A 26,092-nucleotide genomic window follows, 5' to 3' on the forward strand; every position below is an offset into this window, starting at 1 on the left:
AATTCTGGAATTAAGGACCTGGTAAGCAATATTGTTCTGATTAGAATGAGTGAGAACGCTTATTTGCAATGAAGCAATCACCACTAAATTCTTGGGGAGCTTCATTTAGTGGTAGACGGTGAGTTAGACTACACTTAATCAAGTCTGTTACTTAGATTTTTGATGTTTTCATTTGAAGTGCTTTTGGTACAAGATACATCACAAAAAAATTGGAATTTAAGATGACTTGAAGTCTTGATTACCAAATGTAGTGTTACAGCATTTAAAGAAAAGTTGAAATGCAAGTGTTTAGGTTAATATGCTATCATTCAAATAACTGTAAATTCTGTATTATTAAATTGTTCTTTCCATCAAGGAATTATCATACTTTCGAATATGCAGCCTGCTTGATTAATAGTAATTAATACATCTAATTTTTTTTCTTAGTTTGGATGTACTTCCACGAGTGACTTGCCCAAATCACCCAGATTCCATTTTAGTAGAGGATTACAGAGCTGGTGATATGATTTGTTCTGAGTGTGGGCTAGTAGTAGGTAAGTAGCTATTCATATTGTTATGTATTACTGTATAACTTTAACTGTGCATGTAGATTTGTTTTCCCACAAAACTGGTATATAATAATGTAGGTATTTAAGGGCTCTTTCTTGGTGCGTAAATGTTTTCTTTTATGATACTGTCTTGGCTAAACGCTTACTTTTTTTTTTTTTAACAGTCTGTCTTCTGGTAACTTCTTACATTATGAAAAGAATTGAACTATCTTTAGTTTAAATTTATTTAAAATATGTTGTAGTTTAAAATACGTTGTAATATCCAATTAGAATATTGTGCTGTCTAGTCCAGTATTTTGTCTTTGATCATGACTGTTTCAGTCGGGAAAGTATAAGAAATGTAATAAAAGCTCTTTGTCAAATAACTTGCTTACCAAAAAAAAAAAAAAATTCTGTTTCCCATTACTTAGAGGTTATCTTCTGCCTTGAATGATTTCTCTTTATATCCTTGCTAGCACCTGTTTTTGTTAATTACTTCTCCTAAGGCTTTTAATACTATGCAAAGTAAATAGCCAGTTTTTCCTCTGGAGTTTTGCTGAGCTGTTTTTATTTGGTTCATGTGGCAGCAACTTCCACAGACTAAACTGTATTTCTAAGTATAACGGAACATTTAAAATGAAAGGTCTTGTAGGCATTGTCTTTATTTGAATGAAGGAGGGGGAGAGAGAATTGTGTTGTCATAGAACATGCTGTATATGCATTTTTATGGATCTTTTTTAGGGTGAGCATCTTATTGTGCGTCCTGTTGTCTTTATTCCTTTTGCTTGGGAAACTTTTCACGCTCATGTTATGATCATTCTTTAAACCTTGTTTATTTCTATTAAGTTTTTTTTAGACATGCCACGACCAAAAGAAAATCATCTGTTTTGAGAGTACATGTTCAGGTGATTCATTCAGTGATGCTAAATATTTCAGGTGGTTTTCTATCTGTCTCTCCTAGACTGTGGTGATGTTGTTTTGGCTCTTGTCTTGCACTGAATTAAAAATTTATGCTGTTAGCTTAAAGCTGAAGGTTTAATAATTTGCAGTAAAAGCACTACGAATTTAGCCAGGTGAGTAAAATGTGTCATGTTTATGCAAAAAGGAAACTTCTATGTAGCTTGTTAAAGTAAATGTTAAAATGTTTAAATTTGAGTACCGGTTTCCTTTCAAATTATGAAACCATTTAAAAGGCTTGGGGAAGATTGTTACTTTCATTGTTAAAAGAAGGGCTGGATTAAATTTTATGAATTCTGATAAAGAAAATGAATCATAATACATTTTCTGGTTAAAAATTCAAATGTTTACAGCAACATTTCCTGTTGAAATATGGTAATAGGCTTATAAGTTATTGCTTAAAAATAGTTTGGTACATGTTCAGCTCTTAGTGTGGTGGCCATAGGAATTGAACCACAGTTTAGAAAAGCCCAGTCTTGATCAGTTCATAACTTTTAAGGTAATGCTTACTGGCTTTAGAAGAAAGAGTTTTTGCTTGATGTGTTTCATTTTTAGGAACTTGGAAGTTTATCAGAAATCTCACTTCATGTACCTTCTGTTACACAGTCACAAGGTGTTCTTGCTTTAGAGGTTTACTCTCTGGTCTCTTCTGAATCAGTAGCCTTGGAGAATAAATCACGGAATACGTTAGTTCAGGTTGTCAGCAATTCTGAGGAGCAGAATCATTAGAATATTAATACAAACTTTTGCTGAGTTGGAACAGGCTGCCCAGGGAGGTGGTGGAGTCGCCATCTCTGGAAGTGTTCAAAAAACGTGTGGATGTGGCGCTTCAGGACATGGTTTAGGGGACATGGTGGCGCTGGATTAATGATTGGACTTGATGATCTTGAAGGTCCTTTCCAACCTAGTGATTCTGTGAATTCTTAAAATGTGTTTAAAATGGTCTTAGTCCTCTTTACAGCCAACATTACTGGTAAAAAGTGTTTTTTCTTTAAGCATGCAGTGTTTTTTAAGTAGGCCTTTCTATGGGTTTATCACTAGAAGACTTTAACATTTACTTTTGTTGTGCTGATGGTTCTCATTCTGTCTTGCCTGCCTTCAGCAATTTGGTTTACCTGCATATGTCCAATTCATTAGGTAAGATATCTAGCAGCTAGTTTGGAAAACCAATTAAATCAAATGAAGATCAATAATTGAAGAGTGCATGACCAAACAGAAGTGTGAACATTCTACATTTTCTGGTCTGTTTAAAAAATTTAGCGGAGGAGAAAAACAGATCCAGTTATTGATGCCTGTTTGCTGGAGATGCCTGTGAAGTGGGGATGTTTTAAAGGAGTGAAGACAAAATTTTGTTTTCAAATGAGAAAACTTTTATGTATTTGTTACAGATTCCACAGTATATGTTCCTCTTAAGAGGAGTGATTTTATTTCCTGTTCTCACATAGCAAAGTGATGTTTGTTGGTCATGTTGTGTAGCTGATGTGAATAGGGCCCACTCAGAATGTATTTTGAGGTGGGCTGGAAATTAGTGAGATCTGTATCACTGAGGGGGATCAGTTAGAACAAATTAAAAAAAACCCAAAAGACTCAATATGCTCTGTAGCCAGAGTTGTTAGAGGCTTATTTAAATATTCTGTGATTTTGGTGTCTGCAGAGCACTGCTGGTCTACGTGAGGCAGAATGGTAAATGCTGAATTTGTGCATTTATTTTATATGTTGTAAAGTACATAGTGATATGACTTCACTGTTTTTTTTGTGTGTGTGTGTGTGGTACAGTTTGGCTGAAATCAGAGCAAAGAGTCTTTGACTAAATGTATTTCCACTTTTTGTTCTTTTTCTTGCTTGCTATGGCAAAGTACTAAGGTTTCCCATTTGTGGAAAAAGTGTGAGTTTGTTAAATGTAGAACAGTGCATCATAGGATAAAATAGCTGGTGCATAGACAATTTTTGTGTTTTGTAATCAATCTTCTGGGAATATGAGATGAAATCAGTAGTGTTAGTATTACAACTGAGGTTGTGTTTTATCAGGTCTGTAGCTGAAAGGGTGAAGCAATGGAAAAGTTTGGGGAAGAAGGAGAAGCTGAGCTTTTTAACAGTCAAATTCCATGCCTTAGGAAGAGCTGTATACTGGAAGTACTGCTTTTTAAAGGGATTTTTGAGACAGGTTTTTTTTCTAATTAAAATTGGTTTATACTTACAGGTGTTGTTCTTGGTGTCTTTGAAACTTTAAGTTAAATCCAGTATGCTGCTTTTTCTTTGCACAGTGTTTTCCACTTGTTCTAAATAAACTGTGCAGGTTTGCTGTGCAGTATTAATTAAGTCTTGTAATATCAGTATGACCGAATTTTGGTATTAATCTGGATTGATATGTATCTGAAACTTTACAAGTCTGTGTCCAAGTTTATCTACTGTCATAAATCTTGTATCTTATTATACATCCTTTTCTCAAATAAATCATTCTAGGATATATAGTATGGTAAGTGTTCATGTGCTGGCTTGAGAATTCACGAACCGAGTTCTTAGGGTTTGGAGAAGTAGGTAGTTCTGTGTTCATTTAAAATGTTGACCATAGCTCGTTCTTCAGACAGGCTTGGTGGAGCATTTTGTTCAAGAACACAAGGTTAAGTAAATCCTCTTGACAGGTAAATATTTTTCTTACTACCTTTTAGGCAGTAAAAAAGGCTGGAAGTCAGCTGATATGCCAGAAGGGGCTGAAGAAAGCAGAATCAAAGTGGAACACAAAGCACTGAATTTTCTTGATGTAGCAAGGTGGTGAGCTGAATTTCGCGGGGGATGAGAATGAGCATAGTGGCATGTACAGCTGTGTAGCATCTCAGCTAGGTAGGAATACCTTTGTGATCTAACACTTCCCTTAAACGTCTCTCTAGTTTCTTTAAACGGTGTCTTAGTGTGCAGGAGTTAGAGCAGTGAGGAGTTTATTTTCAGCCTTTAGTAACTGATTTTCTCTTAACTGATTACTCTGTCTGCTTCAGTAGGCAGGTATGTCTTAGGGAAGAACAAGTGCTCTCTATGGATTCTTTTCAGATAGACTTCTTAAATAAAAAAGCAGAAGTCTGTTTTCAGCTGATGAGAATCCTTGGACAACTATCAACTTGTTAAAGCTTTGAATCGGATTATGACCTGTATTCAGATGTTTGTTCCATGTTCTGTGCATACCTGAGTGCTCAGTTAAACAATTATGGGCAAAAATGTTCAATAGCCTGTGGTCAGCAGTAAGGCTGTTATAAAATTCTGGCAGAATATTCGGTTGGCTAATGCTTCTGAAAAGTCTGAGATCTAAATGGCACATCTTCAATTCAGGTATGGTCTGTGAAGAATAAATAGATTTGACTATACCGCCGATTATGTTTTTCTCTATAGTATAACAAATGAGTAGGAAGGGATTTTACAGTTGCCTTTCTGCTGGCCACTCAGTTATTCAGGGTGTCTGCCACTAGGGATAAGATGGATTGTGTCTATACATAGATGCTTGTTTTCTGAAAACTGAAGAAACCTTTTTTTGTTCAGCTGCTGGTAGTACCCTGTAAGTGGAGGTGTTTAAGTACTTCTGACATGGATCCAGTAGAGGGCAGTTACATCTATTCCAGTATCTTTATACCTCCAAGTGGTGAAAAATCTTTTCATATTTGGGTGTAAGTCCTTTTAAATTTGTCATTGTTTTGATATGCAGGAGCTGCAAAGCCTTTGTTTTTGTAACAGTCATTTGCCTGCAGTGCTATACTGGCCATTTCAGTTCATAGTTGCCTGTAGGTACTGGTATGATGCTGTTGATGTCTGTAAGCTAGTCTAAGTATTCTCGCCCCACCCCGCCGACATCTCAAAGCCTGCTCTGGACCTGTTTGTTATTTCAGCTGAATCTTGTGAATAGACTGGTGTTGTGGTTGGTGATGATGCATTTGTGATGTTCACAATTAAAAACAAGATAACTTTTTGCAAAGAATATTAAAAGGCTGGAAATTTTGTAGAAAAAGGCGTGACTGTAAAATTGTGTGGCAGTTCCCCCCACCCCAAGAGTTTATTCTTTGGTAACATTTAATACATCTGATCTTAAATAGGAGTTCTAAAGCTGGAAAAAAAAAAAAAAAGAAAAAAGTTGAGCTTATATTTTGGAAGCTATAAAGTTGAATACTAGTGTATGGGGCAGTGCATAAACTAAAAAATAGAGTGTGGAGGAGTAGCTGTCTGGAGTACTATGTCTAACCCTGGGCTCCTCGGTACAAGAAACATAGAGACTTGCTGGAGCAAGACCAGCAGAGGCTTGCAAAAGCGATTGAGGGACTGGATCACCTATATGAGGAGAGGCTGAGGGCTGAGACTGTTAGTCTGGAAAAGAAAAGGCTCAGTTCAGCCTGGCTCTGTGCAGTTACATGTCTTCACGGTTCTCCTCAGCTTGTTGTCTGCTGCCTAGGTTTTTCATTGTAGTTTGTCTGGGCACTGCATTAGTCTGGTTAATAAGGAGTTCATTGAAATTAATTGTAATTCTATGTTTATTTTTTTAAAATTCGGCATTGTGAAATGTTAATGAAAAGTGTAATGTATACGCTCACTAGGTGGCAGCAGATTCCTTAACTAACTGTAAGAGTGAAACATTCTGTAGAAACAATAGGTATTTTGGTCCTTCAAAGTGCAAGTAAACTTCAATGAAGTATTTATGTTAAGATGAAAATATGAGTTAATATGTAGAACTTGATGCAATGTACAGCTAACACTAGAGCTCTGCTGAAGAGGACAAGACCATACCTTCTCAGAACTGTTTCGAGACTGGGTATGGAAGATAACATTACTTGAGGCTTGAATTTCATCCTATTTCTTGTTTTTATTAAACATCTTCAATTTGCAGCTATATTGTCTTCATATAACAGGTAATACAAAAAGCAAAAAGAATAAAATATATCTGTATTATTAGTTACTGCAAGTGGAGTGCAACATTAAAATAGCTGGTGTTATGTCTCTACAAGTACTTAATTGCAAATTCAGGGCTTGTTGAGTGAAAATGTTTTCCACTGAGAAATCACTTTATACTTTTGGGGGGGGGTAAACATACATAATTTGTGATGTGTAGATGTTTCAAGCTAACTTTTAAAAACTGTTCAAAATTATGTTTTAATCGTTGATACTGACCTGAGTTTACTCTTGCATTTCTGTAGTGCATGTTCTTTGCATTTGGCAGTTGTGAAGAAAAGTAACCTTGGTCTGAGGTTTTCCGTTATGAATAACAAGTTCTGCATTTTACTAAATGAGCTTTTCAGATGGTGGGTAGCTGGAGTCAGTGAAGTTTGCATTGTGCATTTCCACTAAGGCCTGTGTGTTAGTCTATTAGACTGTATTTTAAAGTAACTGCATACTGGAAGAATGGTTTACAAAATGGGGCAATGGAGGAAGAACTCTTATGTTCAGAAAGACGCTTCAGGATATCGGTCTGGAGATGGGTTCTGCAAAGATTTGGTCCAGTAAACTGTGTGTTTCTTATGTACTTCAGAGGAGAAGGCTGAGGAGATAAGTTGTCAGTTTGATAAAAATTAAATAAAGGAGTTTCTAATGTAACTATATCTAGTGAAGCTTATTTTTGTTCAAAAGGACTGAATCAAAAGGAATTAGTGAAGGGAATATGCAGCCACTCCCGAACTTATCACAGCTTGATACTGTTGCCAAAACAAATATAATAATGATGTGAGAAAGCACATAAGCTACTTATTGGGACCTCCTTTTACACTGATGTTTGACTGTTACACCCATTTTCCAGGTGCTTCATGAAAACCAATCAGTAGTGTATGACCCAGCAAATTCAGCTTAGGACTTGAAATGTTAACTTGGGACCACCTTTCAAGGCTGATGCCTTACACTACATTTTGTAAGACTGACTTCAATATTTTAAGGTTCTGTTTCAGTCACTTAGGGTGGGGCTTAAATTGCATATGTACTAACATCACAGTTCCAAAGTGTTTTTATGTTTGAATAGCGAAAAGTAATAAATGCCAGTTTTTTTGTTTTGTTGTAGAATGGGATAATGAGCTACTTGTAGCTCACTATATTTTTCATCTATGGAAACCTTTTGGCCTAGTTGTTCCATTTTTGTTAATATTTCTAGCTTGTGTCACTTTTATAGAAGCCTTTTGAAAGGTGGAATATATTTCCTGGGACCTCTGTATATTTTTAAATAAGACACTGGGAGTATACAGAAAACTTCTTTTTCTGCAATAGCAGATTTCTTGACAAAATAAAGGTATTTGCAGACTGCATCTTAATTAGACAAATGCTTTATATTCAGTGATTTGTTCTATTTAATCTTTTCTCACTCTGAAATAGTAGTCTCAATCTTCTGTTTGTAGTATGTTTGCCAAAGCAGGCAGTGATATAACACTTTTTTGTCTGAGCAGGAATTGTTCATAACTTGCAAGAGATCCCTGGGTGAGTCATTTAGGTCATTCCCACTTGTGTGGAAAAAATATTACATCATTGCCTGTACTCAGTGTTCTATTTATACCATGCCAGAATTTTAAGTACATTTTGCTTTTTTTAGATGCTGTAAACAGTATTGGGGGATTGTCCTAAAGTAAAGTTACTGCTAGGCCATAGAAGGAGCATTACTGAATCAAATATTTACAGAGAGTCCAGGAGCTAGAGGAGCACACTGTCTGCTGATTTAAGCTTGCAAGGCGTGGGGGGGGAGAGGCCTTTGTAGTGGAAAGAATGCATCTGTGTCGTCTTTTACTCTGCTATATTCTTAACCTTCTAGTTTTTGATGATTTCTACCTACCCCCCACCCCCCTTGGTTTTCGTTGGAGCAGTAAATAAAGGTGGAGCATAGCTGTGAGCATGTCTGTCCAATATTGGTGAGAACGCCTCTGACCTAAATTGATTCTTTTTGGTTGTGGTAATTTCTTATGGCTCATTCACAGCTTTCATTTTCAAGCATATTCCTTGCATAATTTTATGTTAAGGATAAAATTGCTCATTCAGAATGATTCCCCTCACCACTCAAGTAACTTTGCAGTTGCTCTGCTCTGCCTATTGGTACTGTGTTTTCTCCAGCTTCATATCTTGTATTTGCATTGTTTGGAGAGTGTTTTTTTTCCCTGACTGTTTATGTCTTCACCAGGTTAAATCAGCCTCTGTGGTTTTATACTAAGACTTCCATACCGGAAACTTTTCTTGCAGTCAATGCTACTTACTTTTTGCAGACATTTCTTTCAGAACCTGCTTATACACTGATAACATTAGTGAATTTTTCCTCGGGTTTAGCAAAGCAGGGTGACAATTATATTGAAGTTTTTTCTGATATCCTACACAGAGCTGTAATCTGCTTTACTGCAAAACACTAAGAAAAGTGTTCTTTTTGTACTTTTCGGTACATGTATTCTTAAAAATTCTCTAGTATTGCTCAGGAGGCAACACCTTTGAGATGCAGCTTTTACCAGACCTGTGAATAGAATGAACTGCCCCGTCAAGAGCAAGGGGGTGTGGGTTTTTTCCTTGGGGTGCTTTTTTGTTTGTTTGTCTTTTTTGGGGGGAATTGTTTGTGTTTTTGGGTGTTTTTGCGTGGGTAGGTTTTTTTTTTTTAATTGTATCATCATAATTAGTGTAGGGCTTTTTCCTGCATCAAAACCTTGATTAGAGTTACTTCTCAATCTGGTAAGTTGCTGTATTAAAGGCTTAGATGAATGTGAGATGGAGAGGACTGCAAGGAAAGCCATTTCATTCAGAGAATGTGAGTTTAGTGCTTTTTTTGCTTGCTCTGAATCTGTATTTAACTCACCCAGGTATAAAAGGGTAGACTGAGTTTAAGAAGAAATAATTGTGTGTATATATATTGTATTGATACTGTCAAGCATCATAAATGAAGTGGAGTTGGGCAGGGTCAGACCTCCCTTCAAGAACAAGAATTGAGCTGCAAAATGTTGTTATGGTGGGTTAGAATGTGACATATTTCAGAGTACCAAGGACCCTGGAGCTTATGTACATAAGTGATTTACTACAGCTTGGTGAAATAGTGCATGATAGATAATTCACCTGTGCACTTGGAACACATGGCAAATGTGAGAGAACTTGTTAAGTTACAATAACTTACTCATTTGTCTAAGTGCTGAGAATGTCTGTAGGCAACTGTGACCTCCAGCTTGAAATCAAGGTCTTGTTTCCTTTTGTGTATTGAAGATGTCATGACACTCTTTAAGGATAACTCTAACTCTTTGTGTTCTGGAGGTATTTATCTAGTTATTTATGTTTTCTGTCCAGGTCTATTTGCATTTTTTTTTCCATTGCCTTCAACTGAACTTGTAAATCCTAAACATTTTGGTACATCGTCCTGCAAGTTACTGTGCTGTTTGGGTATGCCAACAGACTGCTTTTTTATAATGGAGATCTCAGATACGTAACTTCATGTTTCAGGAAATATTTCAAAATGTTACATTAATACAGACTATTGCTTTCTGTGAACTCAGGTGACCGGGTCATAGACGTAGGGTCAGAGTGGAGAACTTTCAGCAATGACAAAGCAACAAAAGATCCATCTCGTGTCGGGGATACCCAGAATCCTTTGTTGAGCGATGGCGACTTGAGTACAATGATTGGCAAGGTAACACTTAAACTGAATTTTACTAAGTTTGAGTATTTTTATGTCAAGTACATATTTGTATGTCCATAGGGGAAACTATTCAGAGAATGTATGTGCAAAGAGGTTTTGTCTAAACTGAACTGTTGCATTTCAGTGGTGTGTAAATGTGGCTCTTCCCTGGGGGGGGCTGATCTCTTCAACAGAAGGAAAGTTTGCAGTGCTCTGGGGTTATTTGCCACTCTTTGGTATGCTGCTATAAATAGAAAGGGTGATGTTGCAATCTTTAAAGAAACACTTTGATTTAGCATATGTATTTGAGATGATCCAGAAATAACAGATACTTACTTTTGAGGTCTCCATAGCTAGTACTGCCTAACTTGAACTATCATTTTTTATAATTAATAAAAAATATATCAGATTCATACTGCACACCCAGAGATCTACATGCATGTTGTACGTGTTCTTCCAGTTAACGTTAAAGCACTAAATGTAGAATTCTTTTATGGTGCAAGTGCTCCAAAAGAAAGTATTCAGTATACATTTGAGTTGAAATTTAGTGGTACAACCATATTCTGCTGTTTCCCATGAGAGAGCAAGCAAGATTAATTGCACAACTGCACTCCCTTGAATGAAGTAGTGACCCAGGTAAGTTTTCATTTTGTACTTTGTGTTACATTTTCTACTGTGAGATCCAAATTGATACTTGTGGATTTCTTGAATGTTTCAGGAAAGGTGGTTCAGTTGCTGGTAAGTAACTATTAAAAATTGTATTGCTGCTTTATGTATTGCAGTACACGCACACCAGGATTTCTCAAAAGTTTTTGTTCCAGGGTGAAGAAGTAGACTTACCTAAATACGTATGGGTATATATAGGGGAGTGTGTACCATACTTCTCAACCAAGAATTCCTCAAAGAGCTGAAGACAACTAATAAATACTGATATGGACAGCTAATCTTGAAGCTCCATTGGTGAAAAAGAAACCTTCTGTTCAAAGGATTGTCCAAGTAAATGCTTGTGTTTTAGAGAACTCCAAGCATTGCTGCCCACCAGATTTTAGGATGCCCTATGGTGGCTTTTGGAATCCTCTCAGGCAAATAAATTTCTGCACTGCTCCATGAAAAAAGCTGACATTGCTAAATAGCTCTGTGAAGCAGTGCTGTAGAAGTCACTGGAGTTTTAATGTCACCTGTACAGGTCCAGAAAGATTGTAGTTTTCAGAGCTTTGATTTCTGTCATTGGTTTGGTCGGCTATGGTATGGATCAGAAATACACCTTTATAGACAGTTGGAGAAGTGGACTGTTTTCTCCTGGTTCACGCTGTTGTCTGGTTTTGGCGTTGTGTAAATAGATGGTTTGTTTCTGGGAACTGATTCAGTAGATAGGATGACCTTCTGAGCTCTTTTGGAATCTACGTGTTGGAAAAGACAAAAGATATTTCAGCTAAAGGTAGAATTTGTATCTAGGTGAACAGTGCTGTTAACCCTCTTCTCTCTGGAGGGTCAGATCCTCATTTAGAACAAGAGGGATAACAGCCTCAGTGGGAGAATTAAAGATGTAAAGAAATGACTGAGAAGTTTGTTTTTTTTTTTAATTGAAAACTAAAAACTTTTGGAGATGGATGTTCATCTAATGAAACAGTTGTGCTGTTAACCAGCACCAGTTAACATCCCAGTGTGGCATGATTTAACCTATGTGAACTGTGAGTAAAAATGTCCGAGTACTGGAACTTCCGGGATTGTGTTGGAGAATGTAGAGGGGGCAGTCTGTCCCCTATTTGCATGGGGAGGTATCACAGAAGAGACACATTATTTTTCTACAGGAAATCGGGAATCTCTTTGACAAACCAGGATGTGTTCTGGACAAGAGTTCCTGTGTTTGTCTTGCCAGTGAGCAGGGGCTCTGGGGTGTTAGGTCATTGATGTGAACTCTGTGTCAGGAGCTGCTTTTTTCCTCAATCATTTGGAAGGAAGAGAATGGCTTATATCAGAAGATGCTGAAGGAATTTCCTATCGGTGCAGAAAGGGCATGAATTTTGCAGCAAAAATGACCAAGGAAGTAGTACATTTCTGGAGTCACTGCCGGCAGTAGGCTGGGATGAAGATTGACCTAGATACGTGGTTGAACAAGGGTGAACAAGGGTGTGGTCATGAGGAAGATAAGTAGTATCCGACAGAGTACAGAACAACTTTCGTGAATTCCAGAGGATGAAGTGTAAGACTGTGTTTTCTCAGTTAACAACAATGCCTAGAATGGAGTGGACCCCAGTTTTGTGTTCCAGGCATTGCTTTAGCCTTTCACATGGGACAAGGAACAGAGGTATTCCTTTCTGCTTGAGGTAGAGCTGCAGGTAATAGAATCTTTAAAACAAAAAACCAACACTGTCCTTGCCAAAAAAAACCCAAAAAAACCCCACACAAAAAAAAACCCACCAACAACCAAACAAACAAAAAAAAAAAACCAAATGAAAACCAAAACCAAAACACAACCTGTGTTGTGGAACCCACACAAAAAAACCCCCACCAACAACGAAACAAACAAAAAAAAAAAAAACAAATGAAAACCAAAACCAAAACACAACCTGTGTTGTGGAAAATCCAAATGAGAAGGCTATTGATAATTCTCATGGCACATCGTATTAGAGATCTATTATAAAGTTCTGGGAACGTAGGTGGAAGTGGAGTCTGAACCACTTGCTGGTTACAACAGTAAAGTTCCAGTGACTGGCTGCTGCCTTGAAATAGTAAAGGAAAGGGAGCAGTTCTGCTTCACAGAATGGTTTGTCACTCTTTTCTCTTTCAGGAGTTGCTGCTTTTTTACTCCTTTCTGCTGGGGGTATGTGGTCTGTATCTGCTAGCAGCAAAAGAGAGGCTGCTTTGCCCATGCAAAGGGATTAGTTCCTAATTGGTTTTAGTACTTAAGGGACCCATCTGTCTGAGGTAGCAACAGCCTGTGTTGGAAGAAAGATTAATGTGTCTGTGAAGAGGAGGATGAATAGCCTAGATGGATGTGGTGGAAGTGGTTTGCCTTCTTCAGACAGATCTTTAGGATATTGGCACAGAACAGTATCTCTCCTTTGCCCATGCAAAGGGATTAGTTCCTAATTGGTTTTAGTACTTAAGGGACCCATCTGTCTGAGGTAGCAACAGCCTGTGTTGGAAGAAAGATTAATGTGTCTGTGAAGAGGAGGATGAATAGCCTAGATGGATGTGGTGGAAGTGGTTTGCCTTCTTCAGACAGATCTTTAGGATATTGGCACAGAACAGTATCTCTCTGAAAGTAGATACTGTCTGCTGCAGTTAATTTGATGACAGTGCAGATCAATTGGAGATGTGGTGAAGTCTGGCATTAGTTGTGACTTGATTGCCAGAATATTATAGTTATTTCTAAAATAGTCATGTAAAATTCAAGAAAAATAACTGAACAAGCAGCTTCTAGATCTGCCTTGATTTGAAGAACTTGTTTATATGGATCTAAAAGAAAACTTTTTTTTTTGCTACCTACCTTGTGGAAAAACTTGTCTTTTGTCACCCTTTATAGGTAATCTATTCCTTCTGTTAGTGACTGCAACTACAAGAGAATTTGGGTTGGTTGAACAGGAAACTAATGTAATCTCTTGGTATAGAATCCTATCCTTTGATGAGGTGCCTCTGAAAGGAAGCTGGCTGTTGTCAGACTGCATGGCCTGGATCTAGAAGTGCTATATTGATAAGCAGTGTCAAGATATCAAGGGCTGATGGCTGAAAAAGAAGAAAGGATCCATCAGACTGTATAATAAGTTGGATGTACTGGGCAAGAAGACTCACAGATCTGGGGGCATTTCTCGGCATGGTGAATAACCTCAAATCAATGATGTGAATGATGTTGGTGGTACTTTCTGCTATTAGAGGGAATATACTGGGGTACAAAGCTGTTGGCTGCCAGCACTGTAAACCTAAGCTCTGTTGAGCCTCTTCAGAGATTACTAGTGTTTACTGGACTGTGTTTTCTCACTCTAGCTGTCTTTGAGGCTGTTTCCAGGATTGTATCCATGAGGTTTCTGCTCTGTTTGAAAGCCAAACAGGTAGAACTCCAGGCTTTAACAGGTACATTTCTTGCTGAAATGGTAAAGATACAAGTAAATGTCTTGTAAAGGCCACAACAGTAAAACACACAATTCTTAAAGGCTGTTTGATTTCAGTTAAAACTGTATGGCTTCTGTTTTTTGCCATGAAGGGAAAGGAACTCCTAACATGGTTGTCAAGGGCTGAAGCCAACAAAGCATTGTCCCTCAGTTGAAGGCTCCAGAAGGAAAGTAGATGGTGTATTTAAATAGCAAATGCAGGGAGAATTGCTGTGGTTTATTTAAGCGGTTGAGATGGAAGAGTATTTTTCCAACCCTTTTATAGTTGTGATCTGTATATTGGGTATGGCTCTTGGAGGGTGCTCATACCAACAGGGTAAATCCTTTGGCTAACAGTACTTGCTTATAGCTGCATTGGTAGTTTCAATACATGTTGCAGATATTCAAAGGAAAAGGTAACCATAAGTACCAGTAAGAAAGTAAAAAATGAGAGGTTAAGGAGAACCATTACCAAAAAAAAAAAAAAAATCTTTTAGGTGCTGTGTAGTGGACCAGGGAAAATCCCTGTGGGGAATACTTGATGGGCCCAGGACAGAGCAGTGTTTCCTGGTAAAGGACTATCGGGCATGAAACCTGAATAGACAGGGACTGGGCACTTGCTGTCAGGGTTAATAGGCCTTGGTCACTCTTCTGGCATCTAGAAGATTTTGAGCGTGTGCGGTTCCTGTAAGTGTTTGTGCATAGCGCTACTCTAGGAGGCCGTGATGCATGCTAATGTTGCAGTGCATTGCAGGGAACAGGGGTATGAGTGATGGCCAGGAAGGAGCCTTTTGACCTGAGACTTGTGCGTATTTTGGGCCAAGGAAAGTTGTTCTGGCATAATTTCTGAAAGGAAGGTTTAGATGTTTGTAATGCTTTTTGTGGCCTGAAGTTTATTGTGCTTGATTCTTGCTCTTTATGTTTAAACCTTGCTGGGCACCTTTGGAGATGTTCATCCAGTCAAGGAAATAGGATTGCCTTCGGAGCAGTCCTCTGCTGTGGTGGTGCCAGGATCATTTCTGGGTCATTCTCTCATCTTAAAGGATGTTAGAAAGAGTAGAAAAAATCCAAGAACGGTCTCAGAATCTAGCATCTATAATAGAGGGCCTATTCAATGGGCTAGGGAAGCTTGCAAGGGAAGGTTCTGTGCCAGAGTCCTCGATCCCCACAGCAGTATCAAAGTGCGTGGGCACCACAGATGCAGGTCTCAACAGTAGAGGTATCCACTGAGCTCGTCAGAAATGGGGTGTAACTGCAGTACCTGGGTGTAGGGAAGTGCAACAGTGTAAGTTAATGGTCAAGAGTGAGTGCTATTCATGTCAGCCAAAGAGCAGGTATTAAATGCCGATGTGCACCAGGGAGGGATTATAGAATTAGAGGCTGTTTTAAAATAGAAGGACAATTCCCAGGAACATCGATCAGCAAAGAAGAAATGAGCTCTGACTCCATCTAGGCAGCTCAGAGGGATAAGGTGGTGCCAGGATGTGGTCTGCCCTGTGTACACTATATCCAGGTCCCACTATGTACCACGTGGGCAGCCTGATACATTGCTGAGTCTCTAGCTTGAGAAGTCTGTGTGCAAGTGCTGGATGTGAATAGCCAGGTTAGCAGTCAATCACAGATCAAGACCTGCTTTATGCTTACTGTTTTTGGCAAAACAGAACAGTGTAGCAGTCTGTGTCTGCAGCGACCACCGTATCTGCTTGTTTCAATGACCAAATCTGTCTGCAATGAAAGTTTGATTCGCAGTGAAAGTTGGGTGCTCCTGCCCAGCGAAATTGTTTGAAGGTGCCAGCAAGGAATAAATGCTTGCTGATTCAGGGAATCCAGGTTTCTACTCATGATGTTGAATTGTTGCGAAGAAGCATTTTCCAGTTGAGAGAACTCATGACCCCACACGCTGTGACAGCAAACACATAAGTAAACAATATAAATTACAGACATTGCTCTTCTGAACTTACAGGCTGTGTTGTCATTGTCAGTTTTTCCTAATTTGACACAGCCTGATTTGTTACAGATGTGTTTCAGGCTGATGGCTAAGTGAAGACCTTAAACATTTTAGACCCTCTTAGTTGGGCAAAATTGATTGCATATTTAATAGAAATATGCAATTTGTACTATCAGGTGAAGGTACAAAAAAATGCATGTTGGAAGCTTGTTTTGAAGTTACCAGGTTGAGTTGGTGGCTCTTACTTCTTTTATGAGGCTTCTGGCTTTCCTGTAAAGGCAGAATGTATGGATTTTTACATTGTGCTACAATTAAGGCTTGCAACTGCTAGCAGGCACAGTGTCAAACTGGTTTTGAATAGGTCATTGGTTTGGATGCTCTCTCTGCCCATGCCTTCATTTTTATATTTGAGTTATCATTGTAACAACTGGTCTCCAGCTGGCGACAAAATTTTGGTTTTCTGACTAGCCAGTCTGCCATAGTGCAGATGCAGCCCAAATGCCATACAGGTTGCATAAAATGTAATCTTGGACCTTAGCACTGGTGATGGGAGTATTGAGATGCATGCATTGACTACATATTACTCATTTTATTCTTTAAACTATTGTTATATTAGGAAAGAAAAATCCCTGCATAATCTGTGGTCCTTGGAAATCAAGTCATGATTTGAGACTTGTGCAAAGTATTGAACCTGACGTTTGGAACAATGCTCGGTTGTATGCTTTACTTCAGTGATGTTTGTTTGCACAACTGTTGGAACCAAACACCTTGAATTAAGAAGTATAAAGCTGGAAGATACTTGCTCTTGAAATGAGGAGGAAGTTGCTTGTGTTTTATTGACAAAAATTTTTCTTTTCAGGGCACAGGTGCGGCAAGTTTTGATGAATTTGGGAATTCAAAGTACCAAAATCGCAGAACTATGAGCAGCTCTGATCGTGCAATGATGAATGCATTTAAAGAAATTACGAATATGGCAGACAGAATCAACCTCCCTAGAAATATAGTTGTAAGTTCATGTCTCCCTTCCTTAAATTGTTCTGGCATTGACTTAGTTAGCATAATATAATGAGCACATGAATTTTTGATATTGCTGCTAATTAAATGGCCTAGAGTTAATTAAATTTAGTCTTCTTGCTTTGAAGGATCGAACAAATAATTTATTCAAGCAAGTGTATGAGCAAAAGAGCCTGAAGGGAAGGAGTAATGATGCTATTGCTTCTGCTTGTCTCTACATAGCCTGTAGGCAAGAGGGTGTTCCACGAACATTTAAAGGTAAGTTTTCAGTTTTCAGTAATAGAGATTCAATTTTGCTCTGAAGTAAAGATCTAGTTACTGTTACTGTGGGAGGTTGATTTCCTCACTCCTGGACTTTGCTGAATTAGTTGTTCACCAGCTACAGCTCACCTTTGTTGGGGAGGGTAGGAGTGAGTCTGGAAACTTGTTACATCCACAAAGTGAGTAGGCTCTTCGGCATGGGATTTGTGGTCTTAATGCATTAAAATATTTAGCATTTGAAACTCGTTCTGAGTGTTGGTGAAATGTAAATGGTACTGCTTTGATCAGAAGATGATGGGGACTGTTGTAACTGAATTTGAACCAATTGTTCTGCAGTAAATATGTGCAACTCTTCCCTGACAGGGATAAAACTTTTTTTGGCATTGGGTACCAAATTTCCTGTACTAAGCAAGCTGTATTAATTAGCTCCTTCTGAAAATTGTGCACTGACTGAAGTGATTTGGAAGTTTCACAAATGTGCAAAGCTTATCTAGTGATGGTGGCCTTCATGACATGGGCTGCCTTTGTGGGTCTTAATATATTAAGAATCAAATTTGATTATTTTGCGGGAGCAAACGCTGTTAAGCCTGAAGTTTAATTTTTACTCTTTGTTTAGAAATATGTGCAGTGTCCAGGATTTCAAAGAAGGAAATAGGGCGGTGTTTTAAACTTATTCTGAAAGCTCTCGAAACCAGTGTTGATCTGATTACAACTGGAGACTTCATGTCAAGATTCTGCTCGAATCTGGGTCTTCCCAAGCAAGTACAAATGGCAGCAACACACATTGCCCGTAAAGCTGTGGAATTAGATTTGGTTCCTGGGAGAAGCCCTATCTCTGTAGCAGCTGCAGCTATTTATATGGCATCACAAGCTTCTGCAGAGAAAAGGACACAAAAAGGTAAAACTTCACTTTTTTTTTTTATTTTTACTTTTTTTTATTCCCCCTGGTTTTGTTGCTTGAAAGAGAATTCAGTGTTATTGTAAAACTTGGATGAGGTCTGTGCAGGTAGTGATAAGCTGCTGTTCTAATTGCATAGAGCAGGGATCTCTCTGTGCAATTAAAAAAATTAAACCAGGATCTCCCACTCCCCGACATGAAAACTGAGTGATTGGCTATGCTCAGTGTAAACTGAGTTCGCTTTATTCTGGCACCAGGAGTTGGATTCTTGAATGCAGTAGACCAGTGCATTCAGACAAGCATAATTTAACTTTACCTATGCTAGTATTTGCATGTGTACATTCTGCTGCTCTAAAATACTCCAAGTGCAAACTTGGGGGCAGTCACGGGTAGCATTGTGCCTTCAGATTACATCGAGTCTTTAATCGCTCACCTAAATTGGTTCGTGTTCCTTCACTTCTCGCGAGCCTGTGGTAAAGATTGAGAGCGGTGGGACAGCGGGCTTGGCCGTAGATCACCTGTGGCATTACTCCCTTCTGGTAGGGTAGCCCTTAGGAAGCCAGTAAAGAGCTCAGGGCTGTTATTGAGCTTCAGGGCAGCACGGATCAGCCTCTGGGCTCCAGAGAATTGTGCCTGTGTGGGGGCAGCGCATAGGGAAGGAAGGGAGCTAAGGCAGCAGGGCTTAGAACTTGGTGTGACAAATGGATCCAAGTGCCGGTGGCTGGCTGTGGAAGCTCTGTTGATGCATCCAGTCCTTCAGATCAGAAATGTTAAAAATGTAGCCATTTCTTAGTGGAGATCTGGTTTTAGGTAAAGAATAGCCTTTATGTGTCAGGTTAAGATGCTTTGTTCTGCATTCATCACTGCTTATTTTGTCCTGGAGCTTTCATCAAGTTGGCAGTTTCCTGGGCACGTGGGTGATCTAGAGCCCAAGCAGTATGGTGCTGTCATCCTTGCTCACCTCTCTTAAGAGTGATCATTAAAACAAAATACAGCTGCCTGCCATAGATACAGACATGACTCCATACTCCTTCAGTGTCCTCGGACAATACTGGAGGCTTTCGTGCAGTTCGAGGTTGAAATGCCAAACTTGGTTAAAGCTTGAATAAATTTAAGCTTCTGTGCATCTCAAACAAGTGTTGCCGTTGCCTGTTAAGCAGTAGCTTGCTCTGTGCCTCTGACTTACTTCTCTGTGCATTTTAAGGTAAATGTATTTCATGTTTAGCTGAAGGTATTCCTTTTTGCCTATGCTTAAGTTTTCTGCTGGTTTTGATTATATTTAATGGAAGTGCAAAAATGAAGATCCCGATGTTGACAATGATTTATTAGAATGTTGCTGGGCACACATAGACTTTGCAGTAGATGTTTTTAATGACTTCTGTACTCTGGGCCCCCTGTCAGTTTGAAACTGATACTATTCCATGATTGTATCAATCATAAGTTGAATTATGGCATGTGAGAAGACAGACTTATAGTCATGGTGGTTAAAACCATTTTTTCCAGGCTTTTGCGAGAGTTAGGGATTAAGCTAAGCATATAGCATTTTTTCATAAATTACGCTTGCTGGTTTCTTCAATACAAATGGCAAAAGTAAAAACTAACTGCTCATCTGCTTTTTGTCTTAGAAATTGGTGATATTGCTGGTGTGGCTGATGTTACGATTAGACAATCGTACAGGCTGATCTATCCTCGAGCTCCAGATCTCTTCCCAGCAGACTTCAAGTTTGATACCCCAGTAGACAAACTACCACAGCTGTGAAATTGCAGAGTGTTACTTTTAATTTCTATTGAAACAACAACAAACTTTTGATTTTTGCCTACAATAAAGGATGTACAAAGTGTTAATATTGAGTCTTCATGTTGTGGAACTGGAGGATATGGAGATGAAGCATAACTGCTGGAACGCAGCACACATTCCAAGGGTAAACAAGCTCATTGTGTGGCATTTTGTATGTATATATTAGTAGAAGTAAATATTTAATGACTGTTGCAACAAACTTTATTTCATATTGTTGTACTTACTTAGATTTCTTTTGTAGGGACCTAGTAAGACGTATTTTGAAACACTGAAAATACTATGTAATTCCCGAATAAACTGTTTTCCAAAAACACTTACCATCTTGTGAATATCACTGCAACTTGACATGCACATACAGTGCCACGTGCTGAGAACTGGAATGCAGCCCACAGAATGGTAGAGTTAGCTTCATGCTTACGGACTTGGTCACAAGGCTGCTTAAATGCTCGCTTTCTTGACAATTTTTAATCTCTACTGTGGCTTTAGTATTTGTAGTTAGCTGTACAGTACAGTGTGGATCACTTACCCAGAACGCAGACAGCCGCTGAAAAGCAGTTAGAGTGTTTGCACAACTGCTGAAGATTTCCAAACTTGTCATGAAAGGATTAGCCACCTCCTTGGCACAGTCTCCCTGATTTTCACTGATGTCTCTCTGCCTTCCTTCTGTGAATTTGACATCATGACAAAGCAGCTGAGGAGAAATGTAAGGATTCTTACCTTAGCTGAATTCCTGACAACTTTGTCATGCTTGGTGCTGTACAAAGGAAGGTAGAAAATATGTAGAAAATATTTCTAGTAAAAGTTTCTGTTAAATGTTCAGACCCGTCAGTCCACCCTGTGGTCTGGCTGGCCAGTGGTTCAGCTTTTGGCGCCGTTATGTTCTAAGCGAGCATTTGCTTGTCTGAGGTGATGCACCAGGTGCTGAGCAGGGAAGGCCAGGAGTTATTCATCCCTCCCCAAACGAGCAGCTTTGAAAACTAGTTGCCTCCTGACAGAGTCCCTCTGTGTGCAAAGCAACTACTGTACTGGACTGGGAGTCCACTGGTTCCTGAGTTAATTTTATATCACAGGTGCAAATTCATTTTAATTGGCAAGATGAACAGCTGAGGGTCAGCTTGCTACACATCTAGTCCTAAGCCTGCCAGAGGGAAGGCTGTGGGTCCAGTGTTAGTAGCAGTAATTGTCAATAGCCCTCACTCTTTTCTTGCTGGTTCAGTTTTAATCCTCTTGTGCCAGTTGAGACTATTGAAATGTGGCAGCTCAACTTTTTTTTTCTGTAAACAGATAACAAAGGCTGTACAGTTCTGTTATACCACTGAAGCTGTCAGTTGCAGTTACGAAAAATTCTGGTGCAGGTTAATGTTAAAGGCTGTGTTCTTGGTAGTTGGGAGAGGTGGTATTTTCTAATGCGCTTCCTTAAACTGCATTGACCATTTTCTATTACCCCGGCTTTCCCTGTCTTGCTCCAAGCTACTGTCTGTCCCCTCTGTGGGAGAAGGTGCAATGCTTCAAATAGGCAGGGCCTGACCTTTCATGTATGGTTAGTTTGGCAATGCAAAGGTGAGAGTTCTCTTACCACGAGTGTACTTCCCAGCATAGATCAGTGTGTTCAGTCTACTACATGCAGGTTAAAAATGGCTGAAACTTAGACTTGTGATAATGCTCTTGCTGTAAATACTTTCAGGCATTATGGATGAGCACTTGCCATGTGAGTGGCGAGTGTTGGTGGTTGAAATTGTTACACACAGAAATGTAAATACTTGTGCAGAGCTCTGGAGGGCAGCAGGTGGGGGCAGGCGCTGTCCTGGCCTGACCCTTCCACAAGCAGTTCCTGTACCTCCCTTGGTGTGGAGGTGGTAGTAACTGCACAGCCCAGAGGGGTGAGACTAGGAGTAGGCTGGAAGGGGCCATATGATCTGAAAACCAGTTACTCCTGGTCCCAGTAGACTACGGTTAACGTGATGCATTCCAGGGAAAAAAAGAAAGGATAACTGCATTCATTTTCAGGTGGTTGCAATGCCTTTAGTAAGCTGCTTTGATGAAGCTAAGGCACATGGCTTCTCCATTCATAAGCGAGTTCTCCTTGTCCGGGGCTGGAGTGCTCCTGGGCAGGGTGTGTGGGGGGTGTGCCTGTGCGCAGCTGTGTGCGTGGACCACCAGCAGCTCTCGGGGTTGCAGGGATAGGTGTGGGGAGCTGGAGAGGTTTTTGCACCTCGGCTGCACTCCTGTAGCCACTGTAATTGCCTCTGTCCTCCTGAGACTTGTCATGGTCTGGGAGTTGTGGGCCACATACTGACCTGTGATGGGACTTTCTCCTGTTGAGTTTTGGACTAGCTTTGAGCCTGTTTTAGCTAATTACCTTCCTGTTGTGTTACTGAAGCCAAGGTGTAGCAAAGGCTGTAGGACGAGTAGAGCCTAAGGTGCAAGCAAGGAGCCTGGCTGCAGCTCAGGAGGTGGTACGTTGTGGGTTCTCTGCCCCGTTGCTGGGAGGTGGTGGCTCAGCAGGGAGAAGACAGGAGCACTGAAGGAGGGCATTCCCCACACACAACTAAGGCAGGGGCAGAGTAGCTTCAGGCACCTCCTATGTTAATTCAGGTGCGATGTAGACTGGATATTTAAAGCTGCCTGTATCTTCAGTCGCAGGCAGCCCTTTCTGGGATGATGGCTTAGTTAAGTAGAAGCGAAGTGTCTCTAGGCACTGGTCTTATGTGAAACTGTAGTTTATTATTTAGAGTAAAGATTTCTTTTCTAAATGCACTCAGAAAAGAAAGCCTCATTCTCTGTTTAAAGAACAAGCTTGTTGTGGCTTGGGTGTAGGTTTTTTTGGTTTTTGCAGAGCTTTCCTACAGCACGGGGGTGGGAAGAGACTATAGTGAAGAAACACCCTGAAGGGGAGTGAGTGTTGTCTCCCCTGCCCACAGAGGAAGCCTGTGAAGGCAGAATGCTGACTCGAGCTGGCCAGACCTCCATAGATGTGGTCTTCTCTTCCCCGCGGAAGTACTGCTCACCCAAGCAAGAGGTGGCTGCTCTCCTTCAGCCCCAGAAAGAAGGTACGCTCAGAGATAGTAATTTATTTTGATTTTTTTTTTTAAAATGAATGGGAGTATGCTGAGCTACCACTAAGAGACTGGGTTTCTGTAAGTCTCCTCCTGATTGCAAGTTCTTTTCTGAAGTTACCTGTGGAAAAAACATAAGTCCCTTCAAGAAACAGCAAAATCATGTTTGGGAGACAATTTACAAATTACTCTATTTAAAACTTTAATTTGTGATATTAATGACTGCAAAACACTTAGAATGACATTTGTTAAAGGCACATTTCATTTTAATGCATAGTGTACCATTCTAAAATATCCTAATTTCCTTACAAAGTGCTTGAGCAGCCACATACAGATAAAGTATAGCAAAATATATTTACAATCTAGGGTTTAAAATCTTAATCTGCCTAAAAATATTTTAAAAACTACAGAGATAAAATTAGTGCTTTCTTTCAGCATAACTGGGTGAACATACCCTGCCCTCTAATTTTTTTTTTTTTTTTAGTTATTTACTTAGATTAAAAAAAGATTTCTGTACAAGATGTAGTTACAAAAAGGTATTTTTGAGGATACTTTCATAAGTGTTAAGCACCCTGTTAGATGCTCATATATATATATCTGGGAACCAAAAAGGGTGAGCTGACTGTACCTCAAAAGTATTGATTTCAGCTAGATACAGGAACACAATTTGTTTCTTATTAATTAGAATCTGGAAACAAGTAATGCTGAAAAGTTGACTGACTCTGCCAAACGTGATTTGCAAAGATGCTTGCTGCCTTCCTGGCAGGGGGGTGCCTGATTTAGACCTATTAACCATTTTTTCTTTTTTTTTTTTTTTTTTTTCCTTCTCCCCTGCCTGACCCTGCAGGTCTGTCCAGCATCATGATTTTAAACCACCACCTTAGTGTTGCACACTCGAGTGGTTTGCACTTCTTCTCTGAAGGAATAAAATTACAAGTTTTTAATTAATTTGAGTGCTGATTCTCACTGTCTCTTGGCCCATGAACAGCAAACTCCTGGCTAGGATGAACCTGTGAGTTGACACAGGCCATCAGCTCTGAACGGTGCTAGAGCTAAGGACCACGTGGGAAATTTATTTTCCAAGAATTAATGTTTGCCCACAGAACACCAGATGCCAAAAATAGGTCTTGGTTTACAAGTATGCACAGTGTCTGGTCTAAACTTTTTTTTGGCTTTTGAGGTACAGCTTTTAGTGTTAAGGGGTTTATAAAATATACACTGTTTTTTATCAAAAATATTTATACATTCTGTTACAACATATTGCTTTTACCCTCAGTAACTGCCAATCCAAGTTCTGGAGTTCAGTGGCCTATATGCCTACAACTATTATTTTTACTCAGAGTTCTATGTTGTTCACTTGGCCACTGTGCAAAACTAATGAAGTGGTATAGTTAAATTACTTGCCTGGACATAATAATACATTACAACTTCCAAATATACATGTTCACAGCATGTATACATTGAAAATCCTTGTGTTTTCTAAAAGTGATATGATATTGTACAGCAGATAGAGGATGATCTGGGTGCTTAGATAGAGACTGGTTAACTTCTCTGTCCGCTCAGTGAGTGGGAAAGGCAGGAGTTCGAGTACAGAAGTGGATGGGCTAGGGAAATGCATGTGCTTGGCTCTTCGTGGTTAGACTGAGCAACATCCTTGTCACAGTCTTCCTATTGACCAGGGTTTTAAGCCATGTTTAAAAAGCTTGAAGGCAAAACTGTTTGGCAAGTGGCTTTGGTAAACTTGCTGCATTTTTCTGGATTTATTTTGTAATGGAAGCACTTACGCTGTTGTTACTCAAAGGCAAGGCATTTAACATTTTTCCTAATAAATACCGTAGAAAATTTACAAAACAAGGCATATCTGTTCTCAATACCATTATTTTAAGAACACAAAATGAAGGTGTAGATAGAAATGTGTAGTTTCATAGACTGCACAAGATCATATTTAACTGAAATCATTTGCCTTCTCCAGCTAGAACCATGTTCTGCATTACTGTCACCAGTATCCCAAACTTCTATTTCAACGTGGCTGAGTAGAGATAAGTGATTACCTAGCTCAAAGTCTGCTTTTCCCACTTAAGGCAGATACTTAAAAATGTGATGTTATCTGCTGTGGAAGAGTGAGAGAAACAGTACAGATCCATATGTGCCCGTGTGTGGGAAGCTTAATACAGCCTGGATTCACCAACTCAGCTTAAGAACTCCATAGACCTGCTTTCCAGTGCTCAGATAAAAAACAATATACAAAGAGGCCACTCTTCACAAGAGTGTTAAAACAGTACTTAAAAGGATCTTCATGTGATTTTAAAAAACCCAGAAGCCACAGGTGGCACAGAGAGGAACTGAAGGGTCGGTATTCTTCTGAGAGAGGCATTCTTGTGAGCCAGTCAGCTGGGGTTTCACAGTGTCTAGAATTTAACACCAATCAGCAATGTAATCAAAATCTCTGAACATTTCCTGCTCTTCTTCTGAAAGTATCCTTGGTTCCCGAGGTGGAGTGAGGATAGGTGCTTCAGAGGTAAACTCGTCATCAAAATTACTAACATCTTCTCGTCCTCTAATGGTGGGTACGAAAGGAGGCTTCACTTTCTTGGCCAGTAGAGCACTCCAATCTATTAGCTGCAAAAAGAAAACAACTGATGTTTAGGTTCCTGTCTCTACTCCTTACTGTCCTTAGAAATAATACTGGTTTGTACTCACCCTGAAGAAGTGATGCTTTTTCACATCCTCAGCATCCTTCTCTCCAGCTCCAAGACGCCGCTCTGGATTTCTTCGTAGCAACTGACAAAACATGCAAGATCTCAGTGCAAAAATTAGGAGGGGGTAGCTGGAGGAACTAGGGAGGATGAGTGCTACTGTGTCAGAGCCAACACCAAGATGGGATGAACAGGAAATTCATACTGCCTGACCTATAGAAAATTCTTGGCCCTCAAAGAAAGGGAAAGACAGAACTTCAGC

General features: G+C 39.5%; 2 protein-coding genes across 2 annotated transcripts in view; one reads left to right on the forward strand and one right to left on the reverse strand.

Annotated features, from left to right (window-relative positions):
• Positions 1-426: 426 nt before the first annotated feature.
• Positions 427-20,387, forward strand: GTF2B (general transcription factor IIB; the record flags this gene model as incomplete). The annotated part of the gene is made up of 6 exons (XM_010286403.1): positions 427-533; positions 9,947-10,080; positions 16,967-17,113; positions 17,250-17,379; positions 17,999-18,280; positions 19,906-20,387. Coding segments are annotated over 6 exons (934 nt in total), but the record flags the coding sequence as incomplete, so codon positions are not given.
• A 4,613-nt stretch (positions 20,388-25,000) lies between these two features.
• PKN2 (protein kinase N2) overlaps positions 25,001-26,092 on the reverse strand; it is a 30,011-nt gene continuing 28,919 nt past the window's right edge. The window contains exons 20-21 of the mRNA XM_010286402.1: positions 25,835-25,915; positions 25,001-25,753 (exon numbers count right to left, since the gene is read on the reverse strand). Of these exons, the coding sequence (XP_010284704.1) occupies positions 25,550-25,753; positions 25,835-25,915 (285 nt within the window). The 3' untranslated portion in view covers positions 25,001-25,549. The remainder of the gene's footprint in view (positions 25,754-25,834; positions 25,916-26,092) is intronic.

Source organism: Phaethon lepturus, unplaced genomic scaffold (genome assembly GCF_000687285.1).
Source record: "Phaethon lepturus isolate BGI_N335 unplaced genomic scaffold, ASM68728v1 scaffold16764, whole genome shotgun sequence".
In the NCBI taxonomy this organism is placed as follows: Eukaryota; Metazoa; Chordata; class Aves; order Phaethontiformes; family Phaethontidae; genus Phaethon; species Phaethon lepturus.